We start from the raw sequence: 24,689 nt of genomic DNA, 5'->3' as shown, positions 1-24,689 counted from the left end.
GGCTTATGCTCAGAATCCAGGTCTACCTCGCTCGGGACGGGAGACCTCGGGAAGACTGCTCTGCCTCTCTCAGCTTCCACCCTCCATGGGCCTCAACCGAGTTAAAAGGGCATGTGAGCTGGACGAGACCACGCCTGCAGGGCGCTCACTGAACGCCCCCGACCGTGGTGTGCAACCCCGCCGCTGGAGAAGGGCGACTTCACCCAACTGCCGCCGACCTCAGCCAATCCCAGAAGGCAAACCGATCTTTCCCCCTTGACGCGTCATTTCCGCCCACCGAGAGGCGGGCCGGCACCGGTTGCGGAAGTCACAGTAGGGGTCACTGGGAAGTGTAGTCTTTGAGGCCGAGGCGTTAGAGAAGAGGTCACGGCAGGTCGAGAAGCTTCACCCGGGAAGCATGTTTTGTGGACGCGGATTTAAGAAAAAAGACCGGGGATCCAGGTGCCACAGTGGTCATTCTCCACAGTGACCGGGCACATTACACAGAAACGGCTGCCTGGGAGGGCAGTGGAAGCCGAGGGATGTCAGCGCTCGTCTGGTTGCGCGGAGCATCTTGGGAAGTGTGGTCCCGGCGCCACACCGAGGATGCTGGGGAGTGTAGTCCCGGCGCCCTACAGAAGTAGGTCCCCAGCTGGTGGCTGGAGTGACCCCTTGTTCTTTGGTGGTGCTGGCGAGTAAGGCTCCCGTGGGACCCTTGCCGCAACTGTGCCCTTCCCGGCGCGGAAAGGTAGGTCCTGAAAGGCTGGTCTTTGGGCTGAGGCTGGGGTCGGTGCAGATGGCGGGGAGAGGAGGTAGTGTGGGGACACGCTGTCGTGGCTCAGGCCGTGCTCTCCCGGATGTCTTATTTTGGGGGTGTGGGCGCGCATCTCCGAGGAACGTGGAGGAAGCTCAACGGCAAAGTCCAGTGGTGGTGGGTGCTGAGCTTGGGCCTTTCGTTCAGGGATTCTTGTGGGTGGGGACAGGTTCGGCCTTGGTCGAAATCGCGATATTGAGAGAGGGGGTCGCTCGTGTCACAACTCCCCGGGTTTGCGGGGAGTTTAGTAAGTAGGCTTTGGGGGTCTGATAATTTCCCAGGTGGTGGTGTGGGAGCCGTCCCTGGGGCCACGTGTCTGGGGTTTGGGTGGGTGGGTGCTGATCGTCTTTTTTCGGGTGTACCCCTCAGCTTTGCCGCGGCGGAACGATGGGCAGGCTGGCTTGGCCAGACGTGCCCGAGTTGCACTGGGTGTGGAGTGGCCATTTTGGCGCGATGCTAGGCTCTCAATTTGGCTGGTCGCCCTTGGGTTCCGGCCTTGGAGGAAGAGGTCGGGCCAGGGTCCACTGGGCAAGTTTTTCAAAGGTCCGAGGATCGTCATTGTCCACAGGAATCCCAGATTCCCACGTCTTTGGTGTGAACGGGCTTTGGAATTTTAAGTTTCATTTTAACTTTTTATGGAGAAATTTCAAACAGTCAGAAGTAGATAGAATTCCTTAGACCCATTACTCAAATTCAGTGCTTATCACCCAAGGAGCATTCTTGATTCTTGTCATGGATACACTGAGAATCCTTGCAACCCACAGAGATTCACCATCACTGCCCTCACTGGTTAAGAATATGGCCTCTGCAGCCAGATTTCATCCAGGCTCAGTCATTTTATTGCTGTGCCACCTCCGGTAAGAGACTGACCTTGCTGTGCCTCAATTCTTTCATCTGTAAAATGAAGATAATAAATTGTACTTCACTGGGTGAGGAGAAAGGTAAAACTCACAGTGCCTGGAACAGTCTCTGGTGTATACTCGTATATACTCAGGGCCCACTAAGTACTATTCTTACTAAGAACAAAGGTGAGAGAGGATCAGCTCCTGCTCAGTGTCAGCAGCGTGTCAGGGCAAGCTGTGTTCCCAGCAAGCTGTGCACAGTCTTTTCTTCTGTGATAGGTCCATTCCTCCTTAAAGGAAGGAAGGTTGGAAGAGGCCCTACCCTACTGGAGCATGAGGGTTTCCTGTAACTCTGAATGTTTTTTTGTTCTTGCTCTGCCCCCTGCAGCCCCTGCCTGCCCAGAGAGGACTGCCTGGTGGGCAAAGAGAGGACTCCCGGGCTCCTGACAATCCAGCTTCAGGTGGGGACCCTTTACCTTTTGCTTGCCGAACCACAGTGGGTTTTCTTTGCTCAGCTTTGCACCTTGTGTCCTACAATGTCCCATCCCCAGGAAAGAAGTCCCATTGTCAGGGTGACAGTTTTCACAGGGACTCTTCTTCAGACCTTGTGCCCTCATTCATGACCCCTTTGATTTCTCCATGCCTCTCTGCTTCAGTATAAACCCTGTTGATTGAGCTCAGATACCATCCCACTGTAGAACATTCCCGGATTTCCCCAGGCAGTACTTCCAGTGTCCTTGTCAGCAGCAGAACAGTCGACACTCTCAGGATTCTTGGGCTCCCAGGCTGCACTGTGACTGTCCAACTGTCCCACTGGATCATGATGTAGTTCTTGGAGGATTGGGCACCCAATTAGACTAAGCGGGTGATGCAGTGTGAAGGCACAGAGTTGTCGTTCTTGCTGGCTGGGAAGGAAGTTCACAGGGGAGATCTGATTGGAAAGGTGTGGGTTCGGTGTTATTGGAATGAGTCCTCAATGACAAGCTAGTGAGTGTGGCCTTGATCTGAGGGCAGCAGGGAGCAGAGAAGTGGCATGATTTCCCCCTCCAGCTGTTGCTCTGTGTTTTTCCTCCCCGTCAGAGCTAAGCTTGAAAGAATTGCCTCTGCTTGCTGTCTCCATGTCTGTCCTTTCTTCATCTCTTAAATGTTCCTATGAGGCCTTTTGGCCCTCCCCACTGAAACACATTGTCGTCAAGGTGCCCATGCTCTCCCTGTGGCTAAAGCCATAGTCCGTTCTCAGCAACATTTTACATAGTTGCGTACGTGCTCTTCCTTAAAATACCCTTCCACATTGGTTGCTCCTGGTTTCCGGGTTTTCCTCCTATCTCATAGGTCACTCCTCCTCTCTCTTGCCAGCTTCCCTTCTCCCAGATCCCTACTGTGGAAGGCCCTGGTTCGGTTCTTGGACTTTTCATCTTCTCCAGCCATACTGTCTCCCATGTGACCCCGTCTCCTCTCCAGGCCTTAAATGCCATCTTTGAGGTTCAGCCTAGACCCATGCCTTCCTCTCCAAATTCTAGTCTCCTGCTGTCTGCTTCGAATTTCCTCCTGGGTATCTCTTGGGCATCCCAAACTTAATGTGTCCGACAATAAACTCTGGTCACCTCCCAAACGTGCTCCACCCAAGTGGAGTATAGACCACTCTTTCAGGGAGTTTAATAAGCTCTAATAAGGGGCAGGGACATGGCATCTCCTTCCTTCAGATTGCTCAGGCTCAAACCCTTGGAGTCACCCTTGGCTCTTTCTTGCTCTTACACTCCATCCCCACTAAGCAAATCTGGACTCTATCTCCAATCTCCACTATTTCCACTGGGGCCCGGACCACCATTTCACCTCACTCACATGGATGATCAGAGCCCTTGAATGATCCCTTTGCATCTTCCCTTGTCCCCCTAAACTATATTAGTATGGCAACCAGAGGAATCTTTTCAAATTTTTTTTTTTTAACGTTTATTTATTTTTGAGACAGAGAGAGACAGAGCATGAACGGGGGAGGGGCAGAGAGAGAGGGAGACACAGAATCGGAAGCAGGCTCTAGGCTCTGAGCCATCAGCCCAGAGTCTGACGCGGGGCTCGAACCCACGGACCGTGAGATCGTGACCTGAGCTGAAGTCGGACGCTTAACCGACTGAGCCACCCAGGCGCCCCCAGAGGAATCTTTTCAAATGTCAGTCAGGGCACCTGGGTGGCTCAGTTGTTTAAGCATCCGACTTTGGCTCAGGTCATGATCTCACGGTTTGTGAGTTCAAGCCCCACATTGGGCTCTCCTGCCAGTGCAGAGCCTGCTTCAGAACCTCTGTCACCCTCTCTCTCTGCCCCTCCCCCCCACACAATCTCTCTCTCTCTCTCTCTCTCTCTCTCAGAAATAAACATTTAAATTAAAAAAATAAAATTGTTTTTAAAAAATGTCAATCAAATTGTGTCATGCATTTGCTCAAAACCCTCCAATGGCTTCTTATCCCAAAGTCAAAACCAGTATCCTGCAAAGCTGAGTCTCATCTCCCCGCCCCGTGTTTACACTTGAACTTTATCTCCCCAACGCGGTCTCAAACACAGCCCCCCAGCCACAGTGAACTCTGTACCTTAACTGTGCACTGTCTCTGACCTGCGATGCTCAGCACACCAAGCACAGTGAACTGTCGCTTTTCAGAGCTACCCGCTTGGCCACTCCTTCATATCCCTCAGATTTCTACTCTGTTGCCTTATCAGAGAGGCCATGTCGAACCGTTATGTACAATTTCAGAACCCCACCCTGCTTCTGTTACTTTGCTCCTTCCCTGCCATATTGGTCTTCACCTCACTCATCACTTCCTGGCATCCTGTGTGTTTTATTCATTAATTGAGTATGCCCATCTTCCTCCTCTGGACTTTCGTGTCAATGAGGGCAGGTTTTTTTCCTTTGTTCACTTTTGTATTCCCAGTGTCTGAATCGTGCCTATCGTACAGTAGGAGCTTAATAAATATTTTACTGAATGAATGAACGATCCAGCCATATGTATATGGAGCCAATTCTGGTAGGAATGGATGAGGCCGACTGGAATGTTGGGAGAGGGTCTGCAGACCCTATCAGGAGAGACCGTGACCATTGTCTTACCCCAGCTGGTGTGGGATAAGCTGGTGTGGGAGGGGTTGAGAGAGTTCTTGGAGATGGAACCGGTTGGCCCAGGTAATGGGCTTGATGTGGCAAGTGGGGAAGTAGTCCTGGTGCCTGAGTAGGCACATGGGCGAGAGGGAAGGTGCTACTGTCATTAAGTAGGTTGAAGAGGAAGACGCCATAGCATGTCTGGAAGGGTTCTGATTATTGATTGCTGCAGAACAAACCCCCCCAAAACTTAGCGGCTTAGAAGAATCAGCATGCTATAATGTCTCACAAGTCTTTGTATCCTCTGGGATCAGCTTAGTGGTTCTTCTGCTCTGTGTGAGTTATAGATCTGGTTGTGGCCACAGTCTCTCGGGGACTTGTGTGGGTTGGAACCTCAAAGACGGTTCCCTCACATATTTGGCCCTTTATGGGTTGACTAGAAGGCTGGGGTCAGCTGGGACAATTGGGCCTCACTCTCTCCATGTAGTATCAGGGCGTCTGCATGGTCTCTCTGGCAGAGGAGTTGAACTTCTTGCATGGTATCTTGGGCCTCCCTAGAACATAAGCTCTCCAGCCTTCCTAAGACCTAAATCAGTAACTGGCACAGTGTCACTTGTGCCACATTTATTGGTTAAAACAGGAACAAGGCCAACATGCAAGAGCTCCCGATGTTTGAAGCTGGAATAATTTGAGCAAGAAAATAGTGATGATATTCTCTTGTAACTCATAGGATAAGATATGAATCCATACTGATATAAATAATTGAATAAATTTAAAAATGAGGGAGAAGGGACAGCTCTTGCTTACAGAGCAGTTAACGAATTTAGAATCAAAAAGGGAACTAGAACATTGTCATTTGGTAAATACCACAGTAATATGTCTTGCAGACACGTCCCACAGATGCATGCTGACATTAGTGAGTGGAAGTTTGAACAGAAACAGGATATTTGTATGATCTCAAAGTATCTGTCCCAAAATACTTATTAATTATAAAAACCCAGCAGACATCGCCTTAACCAAGTGATCAAGATCAAGGTTAATATCATCAGTAATGAGACATATGAGTATCATCAACCCCTTGATGCAGTGCACTGAAAAGGACATGACATCACTTCTCAAGTAATCTAGCCAAAAATGAACTAACCTCCTTCTGATCATGAAAAAACATCTGACAAATCCAAAATTGAGAGATATTCTTCAAAAGTGTCAAGTTCATGAAAGACAAGAAAGGACAGGAACTGTCACAAATTGGAGAAAATTAAACATACATGGCAACTAAATACAATGTGGGAACTTCATTTGAATCCTGGACCAGAAAAAGGACATTAGTGAAAAACTGACAAAATTTGGTTAAGGACTGTGGTCTAGTTAATAGTATTGTGTCAATGCTAACTTCCTGGTTTTGATCATTGTACTATGGTTTTCTAAGATGTTAACACTAGAGGAAGCTGGATGAAGGTTATATGAGAACTGATATTTTTGTACCTTCTCTGTAAGTCTAAAATTAGTTCAAAATAAAAAGTTTTAAAAATCCTTCAATCTTATATTCTTGAGTTTTTTTTTTTTTTAAGTAAGGAATGGGTGCTGAGTTTTGTTAATAATTTTTTAGCATGCATAAAAACACTTGGTTTTTCTCCTTAGATCTGTTGATTAATAAGGTGTATTATAGCAATGGATTTCCTAATATTGACCCAATCTTTAATTTCTGGGAATCCCACTTTGTCTTGGTGAAATATTTTCTTATTGTTGTGTTGGAGTCTCTTAGCTGATATTTCTAGAATTTTGCTCCAAATTCATAAGTGATAATGGTCTTTAATTTTTAATTTTTTTATAAAATTTTTTGATGTTTTGTTTTATTTTTGAGAGAGTGCAAGTGGGGGAGGGACAGAGAAAGAGGGGGACAGAGGATCTGAAGCAGGCTCTGCACTGACAGCAGCAAGTCCGACATGGGGCTTGAACTCACAAACCGTGAGATCATGACCTGAGCTGAAGTCAGATAGATGCTGAACCGACTGAGCCACCCAGGTGCCTAATTTTTAATTTTCCGAACTGCCATCAAGTTGAGGTGTCAACATTATAGTTGTTTTATAAATAGAATAAGGAAGTTCCCTTCATTTTTCAGTGCTCCCGGACAGTATTTAGAGCACTGGGACTCTGGTTTGAAAGTTTGGTTGAATTCCCTCGTGACCATTTAGGGTCAATTATATTTCCTTAGAAGTTATGCACTTCATCTAGGTGTATAATTATTTTATGGAGATCTGAAAAATACTCTTAAATGACTTTTAAAAAAATGTGTTTTGGTGATTTGGTAGTTATTTCCCCATTGTTGTTTCTTATTTGGGATATTTATGCTTTCTCTTTTCCTGATTAAGTTAGGTGTGTTTAAAATCTCCAGCTATACATTTCCCTCACCTCGCTGTTTCCCTTTCCAAACTGGAACTTTGTATCCATTAAACAATAACTCCCTATTTACCCTTACCCTGAGCCCCTCTCAACCACTCTTCAACTTTCTGTCCATGTGAATTTGATTACTCTAGGTACCTCATATGAGTGGAATCATACAGTGTTTCCCTTTTTGTTTCTAACGGGTTGTTTCACTTAATGTTTAATCCATGTTGTAGCATGTGTCAAAACTTCCTTTCTAAGAATTTCCTTTTAATATCCATGTGTGTGTCTGTCATATTTTGTTTATCCATTCATCTGTTGATGGACACTTGGGTTGTTTCCATGTTTTTAGCTATTACGAATACTGCTATAAATATAAGTGTACAGGGCACCTAGGTGGCTCTATAAATATAAGTGTACAGGGCACCTAGGTGGCTCAGTCGGTTAAGTGTCTGACTCTTGATTTCAGTTCACATCATGATCTCAAGGTTGTGAGATTGAGCCCTGCCTCACACTCCATACTGGGCATGGAGCCTGCTTAAGATTCTGTCTCTTCCCCCTCTCTCTGTCCCTCCCCTACTCGTGCTTGTGCGTGCACATATGCTTTCTCTCGCAACAAAACAAAACGTAAGTGTACAAATATCTGTCTGAGTCCCTGCTTCCAATTCTTTTAGGATATTCCCAGAAGTGGAATTGGTAGATTACATGATAATTCTATTTTTAATTTTTTGAGCAACCACTATACTGTTCTCTATAGTGGCTGCACCATTGTACATTCTGAGCACTGCCCAACAGTTGAATGATGATTTTGATCATTATGATGGAAGTCTGGTAAATTTTTTGCTTGGAATCACTTAGGAGTCTTGTTCTTAAAAGCCTGACCATTTTTTCCAGTAGATACCTTGAAGTTGGTGATTGTGAGTAAACTTCCCTGGTACTCAGAAGTAGGCCCTTTCATATTTAGATGCAGGTCATCTATTTTTGAAGTTTTCTTGAGCTATAGCTTAAAAAAACTTTTTTTTCATGTTTTATTTATTTTTGAGACAGAGAGACTGAGTGTGAGCAGGGGAGGGGCAGACAGAGAAGGAGACACAGAATCCCAAGCAGGCTCCAGGCTCTGAGCTGTCAGCACAGAGCCGGCCGCAGGACTCGAACCCACCAACCATGAGATCGTGACTTGAGCTGAAGTCAGATGCTTAAGTGACTGAGCCACCCAGGTGCCCTTTGGACTATAGTTTTAAGTATTCTCTTTCCTTTTTTTGTTTGTATGTTTTTGTTTTCTTCTTCAGGAACTACAATTATATGGGTGATAATCCTTTTTTTGTCTGTTTTCCATTTCAACCACTTTCTCTCCGACCCATTCTTTATTTCATTTTTATTCTCTTAAGTGGTTTTCCTGCTACACTTAAGTGCCCATCCTGTTTTCATTTCAATCTATTCTTCTTCAGTATCTTGTAACTTAGTTTCATTTCTTTCTGAAGTTCAATCAACTTTCATTTTGTTTGTTTCTTTTCTTTTTGGCCCATTTTTGTTTTTAGCTTTCAAATTTTGCTTCCAGTTTTGTTGAAGTATAATTGACATATAACATTGCATTAGTTTAAGGTGTGCAACATATTGATTTGATACATGTATATATTGGGAAATGTATCACAATAAGTTTAATTCTATCCATTTTCATAACATAGGTACAAATTTGAATTTTTGATTCAAGATGATTTCTCATATGCCCAAATGTTTGAGGATCTTGAACTCAGCTTAGAGTGTTTTATTACAGCTATTTCTGTGTCACTTGTTTTTGGTAGAATTTTCTTTAGCTGAACTTTGGATTCTCATTTTCTGTTTTGGTTTTCTATACAGGAGAACTACTCATCTGCATTTCTGTAGACAGAAATCTAGTAAATAAGATCTAGTGTGTTTCTAATTTTCTAGTTCAGGAAAACTCTTCTGTCTGTGTAGCTAGTATGGTTTCTTTACTGGATTGCAGGAGGAGGAGATATTGTGTCTTCTTCCTCCTCCTCCTCTTCTTTTCCTTCTCCTTCTCCTCCTCCTCCTCCTTCTTCTCCTTCTCCTCCTCCTCCTCCTCCTCCTTCTTCTTCCTCTTCCTCTTTCTCTTCTGTTTTGCAAGACCCTGTATCCCACCCCCCCCTTGCTTATTTTTCCCTTTATCTTGACATTGCCGAGAGGTGCCTTTTCCTTGCTTGTGATCCCCCTTTCCCCTGGAGCTGTACCTTCCCGAGACTTCTGTGCTCCGTCTGCCTACCCTTTTTAAGTCCTTTCCCTTTTATCAGTATTTTCTCATATATGGTAGCTTTTCTTTTTGGGCGGTCGTTTCCTCTCAACTAAGTCCACACAGTGCCTCTTTTCTCTCTTTCATGTAGTTTCCCTCTTAGCTCCTCTTCTGCTCCCCGTTGGCTCTGTGTAGGGAGTATAAGAGATAGCTCACTGGTTTAGTGTTTTATGCCTTATTTATTTTTATTACAAGTAATTTGAAGTTAGAATATTCTCTGTCTAGGTATGCTGACAGGATGTATGTTTTGTGTAAATTACCTGTGTTTCAGTAGAAGGTTATCTAAGGTATTTAGCAATCTTTTACTTGATTGGCCTCAAGCTCTGAACTCAGTCTCACCTGTGAACAGTAGCAGACACCTGCACAGCTCATTTGACCTTCCATCCATTGTTATCCACGTTAGCTTTTTGTTGTCTTGCCTTATGTATTCAGCCAACTGTGGGAGGGGCTTGTGTAGATTTGAGGCTCCATCCTTTGTTGCTGCCACTTTTCTAGGATTATGCCATATGGTTTCCAGGAGGTCTGGAAGCCACAGACTCTTGATCTGTTCCCCATGTGCCACATGTACTAGGGAGCGCCCTTAAATGAAAAGACAGTTAAATACAGGTCTTACCCCATGTGCGTCCTTCCTTTCAAGGATCGTATCCCTTCTGGTTTCTGACTGCTTCTGGTTGTAGTGTCTTCAAATAGTTGTTTTTTATATTTTGAGTAGGGTTTATAGTTGTTAGTAAGAGGGTTAGTTTGATAGAAGCTGTCCTCAGTATCAGAATCTAATGCTACTCGTTCTTTTTATAAAAAAAAAAAAAAAAAAAGACATTTTCTTCTGCTTTTCTTAGTTTTTGTTTTTCTCCTACTTTCTGGAGTAGAAGGCAAGTGAAAACAATTAGTTGGTTGTTTTTTTTAAACCCAGTACATTGACACTTCAAAAAACTGGAGTCAAGTATTTCCCCTTTGTGGTTTCTTATTTTGAATATTTATATTTTCTCATTTCCTAAAATAGCTGTGTTTATTTCACTAATTTTTAAGAAGTTAAGATTTCACTTATTATACTTTTTTCTGTTCATTAATTTATGTTCTTGTTTTTATTGAAATATCTAAAGCTATACATTTCCCTCACCTCACTGTTTTAAATAAATCTCACACATCCATAGTGTTTTCATTGTTTTTAGAAATTCTATGGTTTCATTTGTTTTCCCTTTACCTCCTACCTAATGCAACATTCAGTAAACTTTTTCTACTTCCCTATTGCCTTTTCTCTTCTCCCATTTTAGTGGCATTTCTACTTTATCTGGACACATAGGCCTTCTACCATTAGTATATATTTTTCTTCCCCACTCTTACCCACCATTTAGTGCTAGATCTACAATTATGTATATTAAATGCTCACTATCAGGCCTTTACCTGGTTTTCCCTGTCCTGTCCTATTATGTCTAATGTTCATCTTCCAGTAGATTCCTCACAAAGAGCTCATGGCTATAGAATTCCTCAAACTCTTGCATGTGTACAACTGTTTTCCTATAGTCATCTTACTTGAAGAATCCCTTGGATGAATCAAGTGTTACCAAAAGTGTGGAAAGGGGCACACTTATTGTGTAGTCATTGGGATTGTAAATTGGTCGGCCTTTGGAGGGCAATTTGGCAGTGTGAGCATATGTTTGGTATTAAGTCCAGTAATTACACTCCTTTAGCACTCATACAGAAATACTGACATGTTTGCAAAAAGGTATTCCTTTTAAATTTCTAGTGATAAACACTACAGTCTGTCAGTTGACAGAGGAACACTTTGTTAAAGAAAATGTGGTCTGCTGATGGACATAGTATGAGTTATCAATAAGAGTGGAGTAGGGGCGCATGGGTCGCTTAGTCGGTTGAGTGTTTGACTCTTGGTTTCAGCTCAGGTCAGGATCCCGGGGTCTTTGGATTGAGCCCTACATTGGCCTTTGTGCTGAGTGTGGAGTCTGCTTAAGATTCTGTCTTTCTCTCTTCCTCTACCCCTCTCCCCTACTCGTGCTTTCTCTCTCTCTCTCTCTCTCTCTCTCTCTCTCTCATAAAAAATAAGGGGCACCTGAGTGGCTAAGTCTGTTGAGCTTCCAACTTCAGCTCAGGTCATGATCTTGCAGTTCACAAGTTTGAGCCCCACATCTCTGCTGTCAGCACAGACCCTGCTTTAGATCCTCTGTTCCCATCTCTCTCTGTGCCTCCCCTGCTTGCACATTCTCTCTCTCTTTCTCTCAAAAATAAACAAACATTTTAATAAAGTAATAATAATCAAAGAATTGAGTTAGGTCTGTGAGTACTGGTGTACACATAACCCCAAAATATTAAATGCACATAAGTCAAAGAATTATACAGATGGTTTTTATTTATAGGAAAGTAACATTATTTGCACGTGTACCCAAATATGAATGAAAATGAAGAGATAAGATTATAAATCAAAGAGTACTCATGAAATAGTTAACAGCAGTTACCTGTTAGCAGGTGGGCCTGGGGCAGAGTCCAGAAAGAGAACTGAACTTTTTCCTTTATAATCTTCAGACTACTCTGGATTCTTTCTAACACTAACAGATTTTAATTGCCTGTATAATTAAATAGAATGAAGTTAAACGACAAAAATACATTTGTTGAAAAATGTCTTCTGACTTTCCTTATGAGTGATTTGCAGTTTTATTTTACTTCTTTCCTGACCACTTCATCCAAGTCATAATATTTATTAGTTTAATTTGAGTTGTCATACTTGATTCTTTTAGAATTGATACTTCATTCTTACCAGTTTCTGTCCCCAGGTATTGCTTTCAATTTTGCTAATTTTGTTCTCAATACAGTGTTGTGTTTTTTTCTGTCCTGGCTATCCAATGAAAAATCGTATACTTTTTGCTTTTTTAATGAGAAAGCGCAAAAATAAAGGAGACAGTAGCATAATTACCATCCTTATGTACATCATCTTGATTTAACACTTCTTAATGCTTTACCATATTGCATAAGCTTTTTTGGTGGTGTTTAAGAATTTTAAAATAACTCTTTATTAACAGAAGACTTTCAAACATGTTCAAAAGAAGCAAGAGTATTATAATAAAGCCTCAGCTTTAACAGCCATCACCATGTTGCAATCTTTGTTTCTTGTTTTTGTCTCATTTTTTTCTAAAATGTTTTTAATCATTTTCATCCATAAATACTTTAATATGTATTTCTTTGGAAGAACAACCAGAATACCATGTTCACAACTCTTCAAATTCATAATACTGCATTTAACATCACCTACTGCCAAATAAATGGCTTCAGAAATTTCCTTTTACGTTTAATTTGTTTTGATCAGGAGAGTTTGGAACTGACCCTGCTGAAGGCTTGGCTCCCTGGACCTTTTTCCAGGGCCCTGATAGGGAATCAGACTGTTAAATTCCCCGTCATGCTACACTTCCCCCTTCCCCCAAGTGAGGCCCTGCCTCACTGATGGGGAGAGTATTTCCACCTGACACCCTTTCATTTCTGTTTTCCTTACCCAGATCTGCCTTCTGAGATATCATCCTTCTTTAGGGATACCAGGAAAAATGGCCACAGGGTCCCGGAAAGCCAGGGTAATGGTGAGTGTTTTCTGTATTTCCATACTGGCTGTTTCAGGATGGACACATTCTCTTATCCTGACTGCCTTGATGATACCTGGCAGAATCTAGCATTAGTCCTGGAGGTATGACTTACCTTACCTGAAACCTGTTCGACCCATGACTTAAGTCATTCACCAAGTGGCTAACTCTGAACAACACACAGTTCTATAGGACAGGATAGAGTCTGTATTCCTTTCTTCAGCTTTAAAACTTTTACAAGCTGAGAGTGACATCAGGGAAAATGATGAGGTGGGAAGCACCCAGAATCTGTCTAATGTAATATTTTGGAACTCTGGAGTCTAGTTGAATGCTTGCAGCTTCCAAAGGAATGCTTGGAACAGTCAGTTTCAGCTCTTAGTGCAGTAACCATCGCCCACCCCCATCCCCATGGCAGAAATGCATGCATGTGTACCTGGAGCAGTTTGACAGCTTGTGGAAGCCAGGGTGGACAGTAAGGACCTTGTCCTCCAAATATCGAGGACCTGTGCTCTGATTGCTGCTTCTGATTACAGAAATGGGCACCATTGTTACAACTCCTTCTGACTGAAGTAGGGGATTTAAAGAACTAGATCCTGGCATGGTTTTTTTTCCCCTTTATTTTTTCCCTTTTTCCCCTTTTGGGAGCCAGACATTTTAAGACTAGAACATCCAAAAGAACTGCACATACAGGTTATTTAGAAAGTTACCATGCATGCCTATGGAAAAGCACAGGATCAGAAAAGCATAAGAAAGACCTGAGGAAACCCTAAGTTTACACCTTAGGCTGAATCTCAGTGCAGATGGCATACAGCAGTTTTAAAATCCAGAAAATACTGAAGAATCTGAGTTCTAAAGCGGCCATATTAAAAGATTCAGATATCCAGTTTTACACACACGCAAAATCATGAGGCATACAAAGAAACAGGACAGTACAGTCCATTCAAAGGAAAAAAATAAATCAATAGAAACTCCCTGATAAAGGCCAGATGGTGGACTTACTAGACAAAGACTTTAAAAGAGCTGTCTTAAAGATTCTCTGGGCTAAAGGAAGATGTGGAAAAGTCAAGAGAATTATGTTGGGACAAAATGGAAATATCAGTAAAGAGAAAACTTAAAAAGGAACTAAGAAGCTCAACAAATTCCAGGTAGGATAAGCTATCAAAGAGACCCACACCACAATACAGTGTAATCAAACCCTTGAAAGCCAAAGGCAACAGAGAATCTTGAAAGCAGCAAGAGAGAAGCAGTGTGTCACATACAAACTGTCCTCTAAAATCAGCAGATTTCTAATCAGTAACTTTCGAAGCCAGAAGACAATGGGTTGATATATTCAGTTCTGAAAGAAAGAAAAAAAAAACCTGTCAACCAGGAATTCTATATCCAGCAAAACTGTCCTTCAAAAGTAAGGGAGAAGTCATTCCCAGAAAAATAAGAGGTGATACAGTTTTCAGCCACTAGACTTGCCTTGCAAGCAATGTTAATGGGAGTCTTTCAGGTTGCAGTATGAGGATACTAGACAGTTACTTGATGCTATATGAAAAAATAGTTCTACAGTAAAAATAAATAAATCTGCACTTATATAAGCTAGTGTTATTGTCACTTTGGTTTACTACACTTTTTCTTTTCTGCGTGATTTAAGAGACTAATGCCTTAGCAAAAAAACACAATTGTGAGTCTATATTTTTGGATACATGATGCATACAGGTGTAATTTTATGACTTTAATAACGACAGGAGGTGAAGATGGAGCTATATGAGAGAAGAATTGTGTATTGAAGTTAAACTGATATCAATTCAGATTAGGGTCTTACAACTTTAGGATGTTAAATTTAATCACTGTGATAACTATAATGAAAATAGATATAGAATGTACACTAAAGGAAATAAGAGGGGAATTTAATGTACTAAAATCAACTAAATAACAAGACAGTAATACAGGAAATGATGTTCAGAAAAGCTACAACTCATGTGAAAACAAATAGCAAAATGGCAGAAGTCCCTTCTTATCAGAAGTTACATAGTATGTAAACGTATTAAACCCTCCAGTCAAAACACAGGATTTTGCACAATGTATAACAACAGTAAAACTATGATCCAACTATACACTGTCTATAAGAGACTCACTTTAGATTCAAAGACACAAATACATTGAAAGCAAAAGGATAGCAAATGATACTCCATGCAAATAATGACCAAGAGAGAATAGAGGTGTCTATACCAGTATGAGAAAAATAGATTTTCAGCCAAACAAGATTACAAAGGTAAGACATTATACATTAATAAAAAGTTCAGTGCAGTAAGTGGATATAAAAATTCTGCATACTTACCTACCTAATAACAGACCCTCAAAATACATGAAGCAAAAGTTGATAGAATTAAAAGGTGATATCAACAGTTCTACAGCAATAGTTGGAGGCTTCAATACCCCACCCTCAACAATGGATAGAGCAACCAGACAGGAGTAAGGAAACAGAGGACTTGAAGAACACAATAAACTAACCAGAACTAACAGACCTATACAGAACACCCTGCTTGACAACAAAGTACCCCTGGGACATTCTCCAGGATAGACCATATGTTACACAACAAATTAAGTCTCAGTAGATTTATTTAAAACATATGTGTATCTTCTCTCGCAGTGGGATGAAGTTAAGAACCAATAACAGAAGGAAAATGGACAGTTCGCATATTTGTGGAAATTAAACAACACACTCATGAACAACCAGTGGACCAAAGAAGAAATCACAGTGGAAATTAGAAAATACTTATAAACACAGGCGTCTGGGTGGCTTAGTCAGTTGAGCGTCCAACTCTTGATTTCAGCCGAGGTCCTGATCTCATGGCTCATGGGATTGAGGCCTGTGTGGGGCTCTGTGCTGGCAGCATGGATCCTGCTTGGGATTCTCTCTCTCCCTCTCTCAAAAGAAATAAACATTAAAAATTATTTATAAACAAATAAAAACAAAATACAGCATACCAAAACTTATGGGATACAGCAAAAGAAGTGCTACGAGGGAAATTTATAGCTACAATATGTATATTGAAAAGGAAAAACATTGTCAGGAAACAATGTAGTTTTACAACCTAAGAGTCTAGAAAAAGAACAAACTAAACCCAAGGTAGCAGATGGAAAGAAATAATAAAGATAAGAACAGAGTTAAATATAGAAAATCAATAAAACAAAAAAATTGGTTCTTCAAAAAGTTTACCAAAACTGAAAACTTTTAGCTAGCTCGATTGAGAAAACAAATGGGCTCAGATTGCTAAAATCAGAAACAAAAGTGGGGCATTACTACTGATTCTGTGGAAATGAGGATTATGCGAGACTGTTATGAACTATTGTACCCCAACAAACAGGATCGCCTAGATAAAATGGACAGCTTCTTAGAAACAGAATAACTTCAGGACAGAATCATTAAGAAATAAAATTCCTTAATAGAATAGTAAGGGGATTGAATCAGTAATCAAAAGCTCCCAACAAAGAACAGCCCTGGACATGATGCCTTCACAGGTGAATTCTACCATACATTTAAAGAAAAACAATTCTCAAACATTTCCCCCCAAAAACAAAGAAGGAACACTACCTAGCTAATTCTGTGAGCACCACCGTGGTACCAAAGCCAGAAAAAGACAATAAAGGAAACTACAGGCCAACAATCCCTTATGAATACTGGTGCAAAAATTCTCAACATAATTCTAGCAAACCAAATTCAGCATATTAAAAGAATTATATGCTTTTCTATGTTAGTAAAAGGATTCTATGTTGCTGTATAGAATTAGACACCATATTAAAAGAATTCCACTGACCAAGTGGGATTTAGTCCTAGAATGCTAGGATGCTTCAACATATAAACATCAGCAAATATACCACATTAACAGATGAAAGGCAAAAACCTCAAGATCATCTCAACTGATGCAGAAAGTATTTGACAAAATCCAGCACTCTTGTATGATTAAAATACTCAATAAACTAGGAATAGAAGGAAACTACCTGAACATAATAAAGGCCATATGTGGAAAACTCACAGCTAACATACTCCATGGTGGAAGCTTTTTTCTGTAAGATTAAATATGACAAATAAGCTCACTTCTGCCACTTCTGTTGAACACAGTATTGGAAGTTCTAGCCAGAGTAAGTAGGCAAGAAAAGTTGAAAGGAAGGAAGGAAGGAAGGAAGAAAGAAAGAAAGAAAGAAATCTAAATCAGAAAGGACGTAAAATTATCTGTTTGCAAATGACACACAAAAATCTGTTAGAACTAATACACAAATTCAACAAAATAGCAGGAAACAAAATTAACACACAAAAATCAGCTGCATTTCTACACACTAACAATGAACAATCCAAAAAGGGAATTAAGAAAAACTTAATAGCATCAAAAAGAATAAAATACTTAAAAATTAGCTTAATCAAGGAGGTGAAAGATTTGTACATTGAAAGGTACAAAACCTTGCTGAAATAATTAAAGAAATGGAAAGACACCAAATTAATGAATGGAAATTTTAATATTGCTAAGATGACAATAGGACCCAAGTTGATTCAGTGCAATCGCTACCAAAATCCCAATGACTTTTTTTTCCCCAGAAACAGAAACGTTCATCTTAAAATTCATATGAAATTTCAAGGGACTCTGAATAGCCAAAACAGTCTTGAAAGGGAACAAACAAACATGCAGGGCTTACACTTCTTGATTTCAAAGTTTACTACAAAGCTGCAGTCATCCAAGCTGTGTGGTACTGTGATAAAAACAGAATTATGGACTAATGGAATAGAACAGAGAGCCCAGAAATAAACCTTATGTATATGGTCAAATGATTTTGGACAAGAGTACCAAGACCATTCAATGTGGAAAGGACAATCTTATTTAATAAATATTGCTGGGGAAACAGTATACCTACACGCAAAAGAATATAGTTGGACCATTACCTCACACCATATACAAAGATGAACTCAAAATGGATCAAAGACCTAAAAGATAGGAACTAAAACTATGAAACTCTTTGGAAAAAAACAAGGGAAAAGCTTCATGAAACTGGATTTAGTGATGATTTCTTGGACATTACACAAAAAATCCGGGCAACAAAAGAAATAAAACAGATAAGTTGATCATCAAAATTTAAAATTTCTGTGCAAATATATTTGCAAATCACTTATAAGTGATTAATATTCAGAATATATAAAGAACTGCAACCCAACAACAATGAAAATACAAACACCCCAATTCAAGCATGGACCAAGAACTTGAAGATATTTTGCAAAGAAGTTATACAAATGGCAAATAAGCACATGCAAAGATGCTTATCATCACCAGTCGTTTGGGAGATGCAAATTAAGTCCACAATGAGATACCACTTTGCACCCATTAGATGGCTGTCATCAAAAAAAAGCAACAAGTGTTGGTGAGGATGTGGAGAAATTAAAACACGTCTGCATTGCCGGGTAGGGATGTAAAATGATGTAGTTGCTGTGGAAAACTGGTTCCTGAAAAAAGTGAACATGACATTACCATTTGCTCTTGTAATTTCACTTCTGGGTACATACCCCGGGGAATTGAAAGCAGGTCATTAGATACCAATTTGCAAGGTAGTATTATTGATAGTGGTTAAAAAGTGAATACAAACCAAATGTCCATCAGTAGATGAACAGTATTTACATAAAATTGAGTATTTTTTTAGCCTTGAAAAGGGTGGAAATTCTGAGTTTGTGCTTCCGCATGAATGAACCTTGAAATTAGCCAGACACAAAAGGACAAATATTGTGTGATTCCACTTATTTGCAGTGTGGAGAATAACCACATACATAGAGATAGGAACTAAAATGGTGGTTACCAGGGTTTGAGAGGAGGAGGGAGTTATTCTTTCATGGTGACAGTTTCAGCATGGGATGATGATCAAGTTCTAGAGACGGAGAGTGGTGATGGTTGTACACTTAATGCTACTGAAATGTACATTTAACATGGTAGCTATAGTAAAATATTTGTTATGTATATTTTACAATAAAAATGAAAAATTCTACAGACTGCTACACTCCACCTATTCTGTATTCTACCTTTTATTCCTCCCGGGTTGTCTTCCCTATCCACGTTGTGGCTTCCTTCCTTCCTTTGCTCACAGTGTCTTCTTCTCTGCTCCCCATATGCTTCATCTGGAATACGTAGCACTTCCCTCTCCTCTTGACTCCTACCCATCCTTTAAGATAAGTTCCTGGGGCTGCCTCAGGATACCTTTCCTGATATCTGTGTCCTCCATTTTTAAATAGTGTTAAGGAGATGAGTAAAACTGGGCAGGGGAATGAGAACAAATGTAGAGATGAATTTGTAGGTTGAGTGTCCAAGAAAGTCCACCCGGAGCATCCACAGTGTGGGGCTGTGAATTTAATGTAGTATTGTCTACATTTCACTTGTTGACCTCAGAAGTGAACCCCAAACCCAGGTAGTACATTCAACCCCATGCACTTCACCAGTACCCACTTGTGCCTCTCAGATCCAAGGAAGCCAAGAGACCGTGGGATTTAGGGAAAGGACTGAGTTACAGTTTAGCCTGTGCCACTATTGAATTGTATAAACTTTAGTCATTCAGATGCGTCAATACTAACGTGATTGGTAATATTATTTAATCATTTAAATTCTGAAAAAGTCTGTTATGCTTTACTTTCATTTAATTTTTATACGTTATTTCCTCTTCTTTCTGCCTCGATTAAAAGCTCTTAAAAGTTAGGGACCCTTTTTGCACATATTCTCCAAACAGCCCACCCAAGATCTTGAACGTAGTAGACTCTCAAGTGTTGTTGGCTGGATAGCAACAGAGGTTTAACACGTGGCATCAGGGTCACAATCAAAGGCAGGATCTTAACAGCTCACCTGCCTCCCACAGGGCAACCCTCTGCCTTCCCCTCACCCTGAGTCATGGGCAAGGCTGGCTCCTCAGTGAGCAGGACTGTGTTTTCTGTTACAGGCACACATGGCATTCAGAGATGTGGCTGTGGATTTCAGCCAGGAGGAGTGGATGCTGCTGAGCCCTGCTCAGAGATCCCTGTACAGGGAGGTGATGCTGGAAAACTACAGCAACCTGGTCTCACTGGGTAAGCCCTGGAATCTCTGAGGACTCATCTTCTTGCTGCTGGGCATTTTAGGCTATGCTTGAAGTAGCCATCTCGCTTTCTGAGTTGGCCCTTGAACCCATTAACCTACAGCCACCTTGTTTTCTTTTCCTGTGAACAGGAATTCCGGTTTCTAAACCAAAACTTATCACACAGCTGGAGCAAGGGAAGGAAACCTGGAGAGAGGAGAGAAAATGCTCACCAGCCACCTGTCCAGGTGAGTGGGGAAGACTGGGCAAATGGAGCACAGGGCTTCAGGTGGCTCAGGGGGTGGGAGAAAGGAGGCATCACTCAGGTGCTGGAGAGGGCAGCCGTTCTCCTGACTCCTGAATGTTGTTTGCATTGCCAGGCGAGGCCTCCCTTCCAGACCTTCATCCTCGCCCGAGTGCAGGGCTGTGTCTTCCTCTTCTTCTTGTAAGGACACATTGGATCAGGCCTCTACCCTTGTGACCCCCTTTAACCTTAATTACCTCTTGAAAGGCCCCATTTCCAGGGCACTTGGGTGGCACAGTCGGTTAAGCGTCCAACTCTTGACTTCAGCTCAGGTCATGACCTCACAATTTGTGAGTTCGAGCCCCACGTCGGGCTTTGTGCTGATGGTGTGGAGCCTGCTTGGGATTCTGTCTCTCCTCTCTGCCCCTCCCCCACTTGTGCACTCTCACACGCATTCTCTCTTTCTCTCAAAATAAATAAATAAACTTTAAAAAAACTTTTAGAAAAAACTAAGTAACAGGCCCCATTTCCAAATACAGTAACATTCTGTATAGGATAGAATACTGGGATATAAATGTATATACAGTTGGTTTTTAAAGTTCGGTTCAATGATCAAGGAAAATTGTGTTCAGGTTGGTCTAGTACAATCAATACCTGGTTTCTCAAATTGTTTGGTTATTTGTTGCATTCAGATGACTAGAACCAGCTTTGATGAAACGATTACAGTCAATGTTAACATCTTGTATACGTGAGGTGCTAGAAGAAGAAATTTATATTGATGTCTGGGAAAATTTTAATTTAGATTAATTTTGAAAATTAACAGGGCTTCAACTGGTCAGGGGCACCAGGAGGGAACATCTTTAAGTCAGTGAGGGACTAGACTGTGTTCGTGTTGTCCATTGCTGAAAACCTTGTAGAAATTCTGGCACAAAGTCATCCTCTAATAAATTTTTGTTAGTGAGTGGGGGACCTCCAGGCATCTCACGCACAATTCTTGAACCGTTTTTATGCTGCTTCCTATACTAGGGGCTCTCCAACCTGAATGACCACTCTTTCCATCTGTCCCTTTGTCCTCATGGGGAAATAGGGAAAGACATGACATTTACATATGGGTCCTCTGGTTAGATCTCTCTCAGAGAAAATACTTGTGGACACAGTTTATGTCATGTGGGTGGTTGTTAGAAGGTAATTGTAATAGCAGGGAAAGACTGTTACCTATTGGCCCCATTTAAAGAGCTGAGGGATGCCTGGCTGGCTTGGTCAGAGGAACACATGACTCTTGATCTCAGGGTTGTGAGTTCAAGCCCCATGTTGGGTGTGGAGATTACCAAAAAAAATAAACTTAAAAAGAAAAAATTTTTTATTTATTTATGTTAATTTTTTTTTTTTAACCTTTATTCATTTTTGAGAGACAGAGACAGAGCATGAGCCGGGAAGGGGCAGAGAGAGAGGGAGACACAGAATCCGAAGCAGGCTCCAGGCTCCAAGCTGTCAGCACAGAGCCCGACGTGGGGCTCGAACTCATGAGCTGCGAGATCACGACCCGAGCCAAAGTCAGACGCTCAACTGACTGAGCCACCCAGATGCCCCAAAAAGAAAAAAATTTTTAATAAAAAATTAAAGAGCCAAAACCACCTGTGCTATTTTATAGCTGGCCACATAGAAGAGGCTGAGTAGCAGGTTTTCTTTTGTTTTTTGTTTTTTTGTTTTTTGTTTTTTGCTTTTTGAGAGAGAGCACACATGCAAGAGAAGGGGAGGGGCAGAGAGAGAGGGAGACAGAGGATCCAAAGCAGGCTCTGTGCTGACAACAGAGAGCCCGATGTAGGGTTTGAACTCATGAACCGTGAGATCATGACCAGAGCCGAAGTCAGACACTTAACTGATTGAGCCATCCAGGCACCCCAGGATGTGGGTTTTCTGAGCCTGGAAAAGTAGGTGATTTAAAGGAAGTCTTGACCGGGTAGCACTCAAGTTGTAAGTATTTTGAAGAACAGGGAATCAAGTCTCCCCGTCAGACTAGGCAGAATTGCTCAGGCTGCCCCACTGAGTCTCAATTCTGACTCCAACTTCTCTCTCTGCAGCAGAACCAAAGCCGGAACTCCACCTGTGTCCTTTCTGCCCTTCGGATTTTTCCAGTCAGAAATTCCACATGCAACACATGCTGTGTAACCATCCCCCCTGGGTCTTTACATGCTTGTGTGCAGAAACCCCTGTCGAGCCAGGGGACCCCTGCCCAGGGGACCAGAAGCAGCAGCAACCAGCCTCTGATCGAGATTCCTGGAGTGATAAAGCGGAAGGCCAAGAGAGAGAAGGCCCCAAGCCTCTGTTTGGCAAGACAAAGAAAAGGACTTCGGGAACGTTCTCCAGGGCACCCCAGAGGCAGCCAGTGAGCTCTAGGAGCGGCATCAAAGGGGTGGAAATCAAGTCCAGCCCCGCTCCAGCGGGGAGCCCTGAGGAAGCGGACAGACTGTTGAAGAGGATAGAAGTCTTGGGATTTGGGACGGTCAACTGTAGAGAGTGTGGACTGGGCTTCAGCAAGATGACAAACCTGCTCAGTCACCAGAGGATTCACTCCGGGGAGAAGCCGTACGTGTGTGGGGTGTGTGAGAAGGGCTTCAGTCTGAAGAAGAGCCTTGCCAGACACCAGAAGGCCCACTCAGGGGAGAAACCTATTGTGTGCAGGGAGTGTGGCCGAGGATTTAACCGGAAGTCAACACTTATCATACACGAGAGGACTCACTCAGGCGAAAAGCCTTATATGTGCAGTGAGTGCGGGCGAGGCTTCAGTCAGAAGTCAAACCTCATCATACACCGGAGGACACACTCAGGGGAGAAGCCCTATGTGTGCCGGGAGTGTGGGAAAGGCTTTAGCCAGAAGTCTGCTGTCGTGAGACACCAGAGGACACACTTAGAGGAGAAGACCATTGTGTGTAGTGATTGTGGGCTGGGCTTCAGTGACCGGTCGAACCTCATCTCCCACCAGAGAACACACTCGGGGGAGAAGCCTTACGCCTGCAAGGAGTGCGGGCGCTGCTTTAGGCAGAGGACGACCCTTGTCAACCACCAGAGGACACACTCCAAAGAGAAGCCTTACGTGTGTGGAGTGTGTGGACACAGCTTTAGCCAGAATTCAACCCTCATCTCACACAGACGGACACACACCGGGGAGAAGCCCTATGTGTGCGGGGTGTGTGGGCGCGGCTTTAGTCTGAAGTCACACCTCAACAGACACCAGAACATACACTCAGGGGATAAACCCATCGTGTGCAAGGATTGTGGGCGAGGCTTCAGCCAGCAGTCAAATCTCATCAGACACCAGAGGACACACTCAGGGGAAAAGCCCATGGTGTGTGAGGAGTGCGGGCGAGGCTTCAGCCAGAAGTCAAACCTCGTTGCACACCAGAGGACACACTCAGGGGAAAAGCCGTACGTGTGCAGGGAGTGTGGGCGAGGCTTCAGTCACCAGGCAGGTCTCATCAGGCACAAGAGGAAACACTCGAGGGAGAAGCCGTACATGTGCAGGCAGTGTGGACTAGGCTTTAGCAACAAGTCAGCTTTAATCACACATAAACGGGTACATTCAGAAGAGAAGCCTTGCGTGTGCAGAGAGTGTGGCCAGGGCTTTATCCAGAAGTCACGCCTCATCTTACATCAGATGACACACCAGGGGGAGAAGCCTTATGTGTGCAAGATGTGCGGCCAAGGCTTCAGCCAGAAGTCCCACCTCAGCAGACACAGGAGGACGAAATCTGTCCACTACAAACTGCCACTCACGCCCGACTCTGAGGCCTGTTCCGGACAGTCTCCCGACCTCTTACACTCTCTTTGAAAGTGCAGATGGTGAGGAGGACTAAGTAATCAAGATTGTTACACTTCCTTGAATTGAAGTAGAGAAATGCGTTCCGTAAGCGGTCAAAGGACATTTGACTCAGTTCACTTTCTCCACACTAAGTCTTCATGTTTTGTGGCCTTTTGTTCTAATAAACATTGCTTCTTTACAAATATGTGACCTTGACTGTGCACCTCATTCACTCATCTGTAAAGATAGGGAATAAGGAGTGGTGCAGATACCTTGGACTCCGAAGTCCACTCATTTTTTTGTTTTTTGTTTTTTTTTTTTTTAATTTACATCCAAGTTAGTTAGCATATAGTGCAACAGTGATTTCAGGAGTAGATTCCTTAGGGCCCCTTACCCATTTAGCCCATTCCCCACTCCCTCCAGTAACCCTCTGTTAGTTCTCCGTATTTATGAGTCTTTGATGTTTCATCCCCCTCCCTGGTTTTATATTCTTTTTGCTTCCCTTCCCTTACCTTCATCTGTTTTGTATCTTAAAGTCCTCATATGAGTGAAGCCATATGATATTTGTCTTTCTCTGACTAATTTCACGTAGCATAATACCCTCCAGTTCCATC

General features: G+C 42.5%; 1 protein-coding gene across 5 annotated transcripts; it reads left to right on the top strand.

Moving 5' to 3' along the window:
* The first annotated feature begins 302 nt into the window (after positions 1 to 302).
* On the top strand, positions 303 to 24,280 carry ZNF133 (zinc finger protein 133). Of its 5 annotated transcripts, none has more exons than XM_060611418.3 (6): positions 303 to 727; positions 2,024 to 2,096; positions 12,890 to 12,967; positions 19,919 to 20,045; positions 20,185 to 20,280; positions 22,361 to 24,280. In XM_060611418.3, exons 3-6 carry the CDS (start codon positions 12,935 to 12,937, stop codon positions 24,103 to 24,105), a joined length of 2,001 nt encoding a protein of 666 aa, XP_060467401.2. In that variant the 5' UTR covers positions 303 to 727; positions 2,024 to 2,096; positions 12,890 to 12,934; the 3' UTR covers positions 24,106 to 24,280. The 5 variants fall into 5 exon arrangements, with proteins under 5 accessions (XP_060467401.2, XP_060467389.2, XP_060467394.2 ...); XM_060611406.3 differs by having other exon boundaries at positions 304 to 727; positions 22,358 to 24,280; XM_060611411.3 differs by lacking the exon at positions 2,024 to 2,096 and having other exon boundaries at positions 304 to 727; positions 22,358 to 24,280.
* Positions 24,281 to 24,689: the final 409 nt, after the last annotated feature.

The sequence above is a fragment of the Panthera onca genome, chromosome A3 (genome assembly GCF_046562875.1).
Source record: "Panthera onca isolate mPanOnc1 chromosome A3, mPanOnc1 haplotype 2, whole genome shotgun sequence".
In the NCBI taxonomy this organism is placed as follows: domain Eukaryota; kingdom Metazoa; phylum Chordata; class Mammalia; order Carnivora; family Felidae; genus Panthera; species Panthera onca.
Note: the sequence above shows the minus strand (reverse complement) of the source record. Positions and strands in the feature narration are given on the sequence as shown.

Coding starts and splice junctions, on each gene's coding strand:
- ZNF133 (XM_060611411.3), top strand. CDS start 12,935: ATGGCCACAGGGTCCCGGAAAGCCAGGGTAATG. Junction 12,968..19,918: donor CCCGGAAAGCCAGGGTAATG/GTGAGTGTTTTC, acceptor TTTCTGTTACAG/GCACACATGGCATTCAGAGA. Junction 20,046..20,184: donor CAGCAACCTGGTCTCACTGG/GTAAGCCCTGGA, acceptor TCCTGTGAACAG/GAATTCCGGTTTCTAAACCA.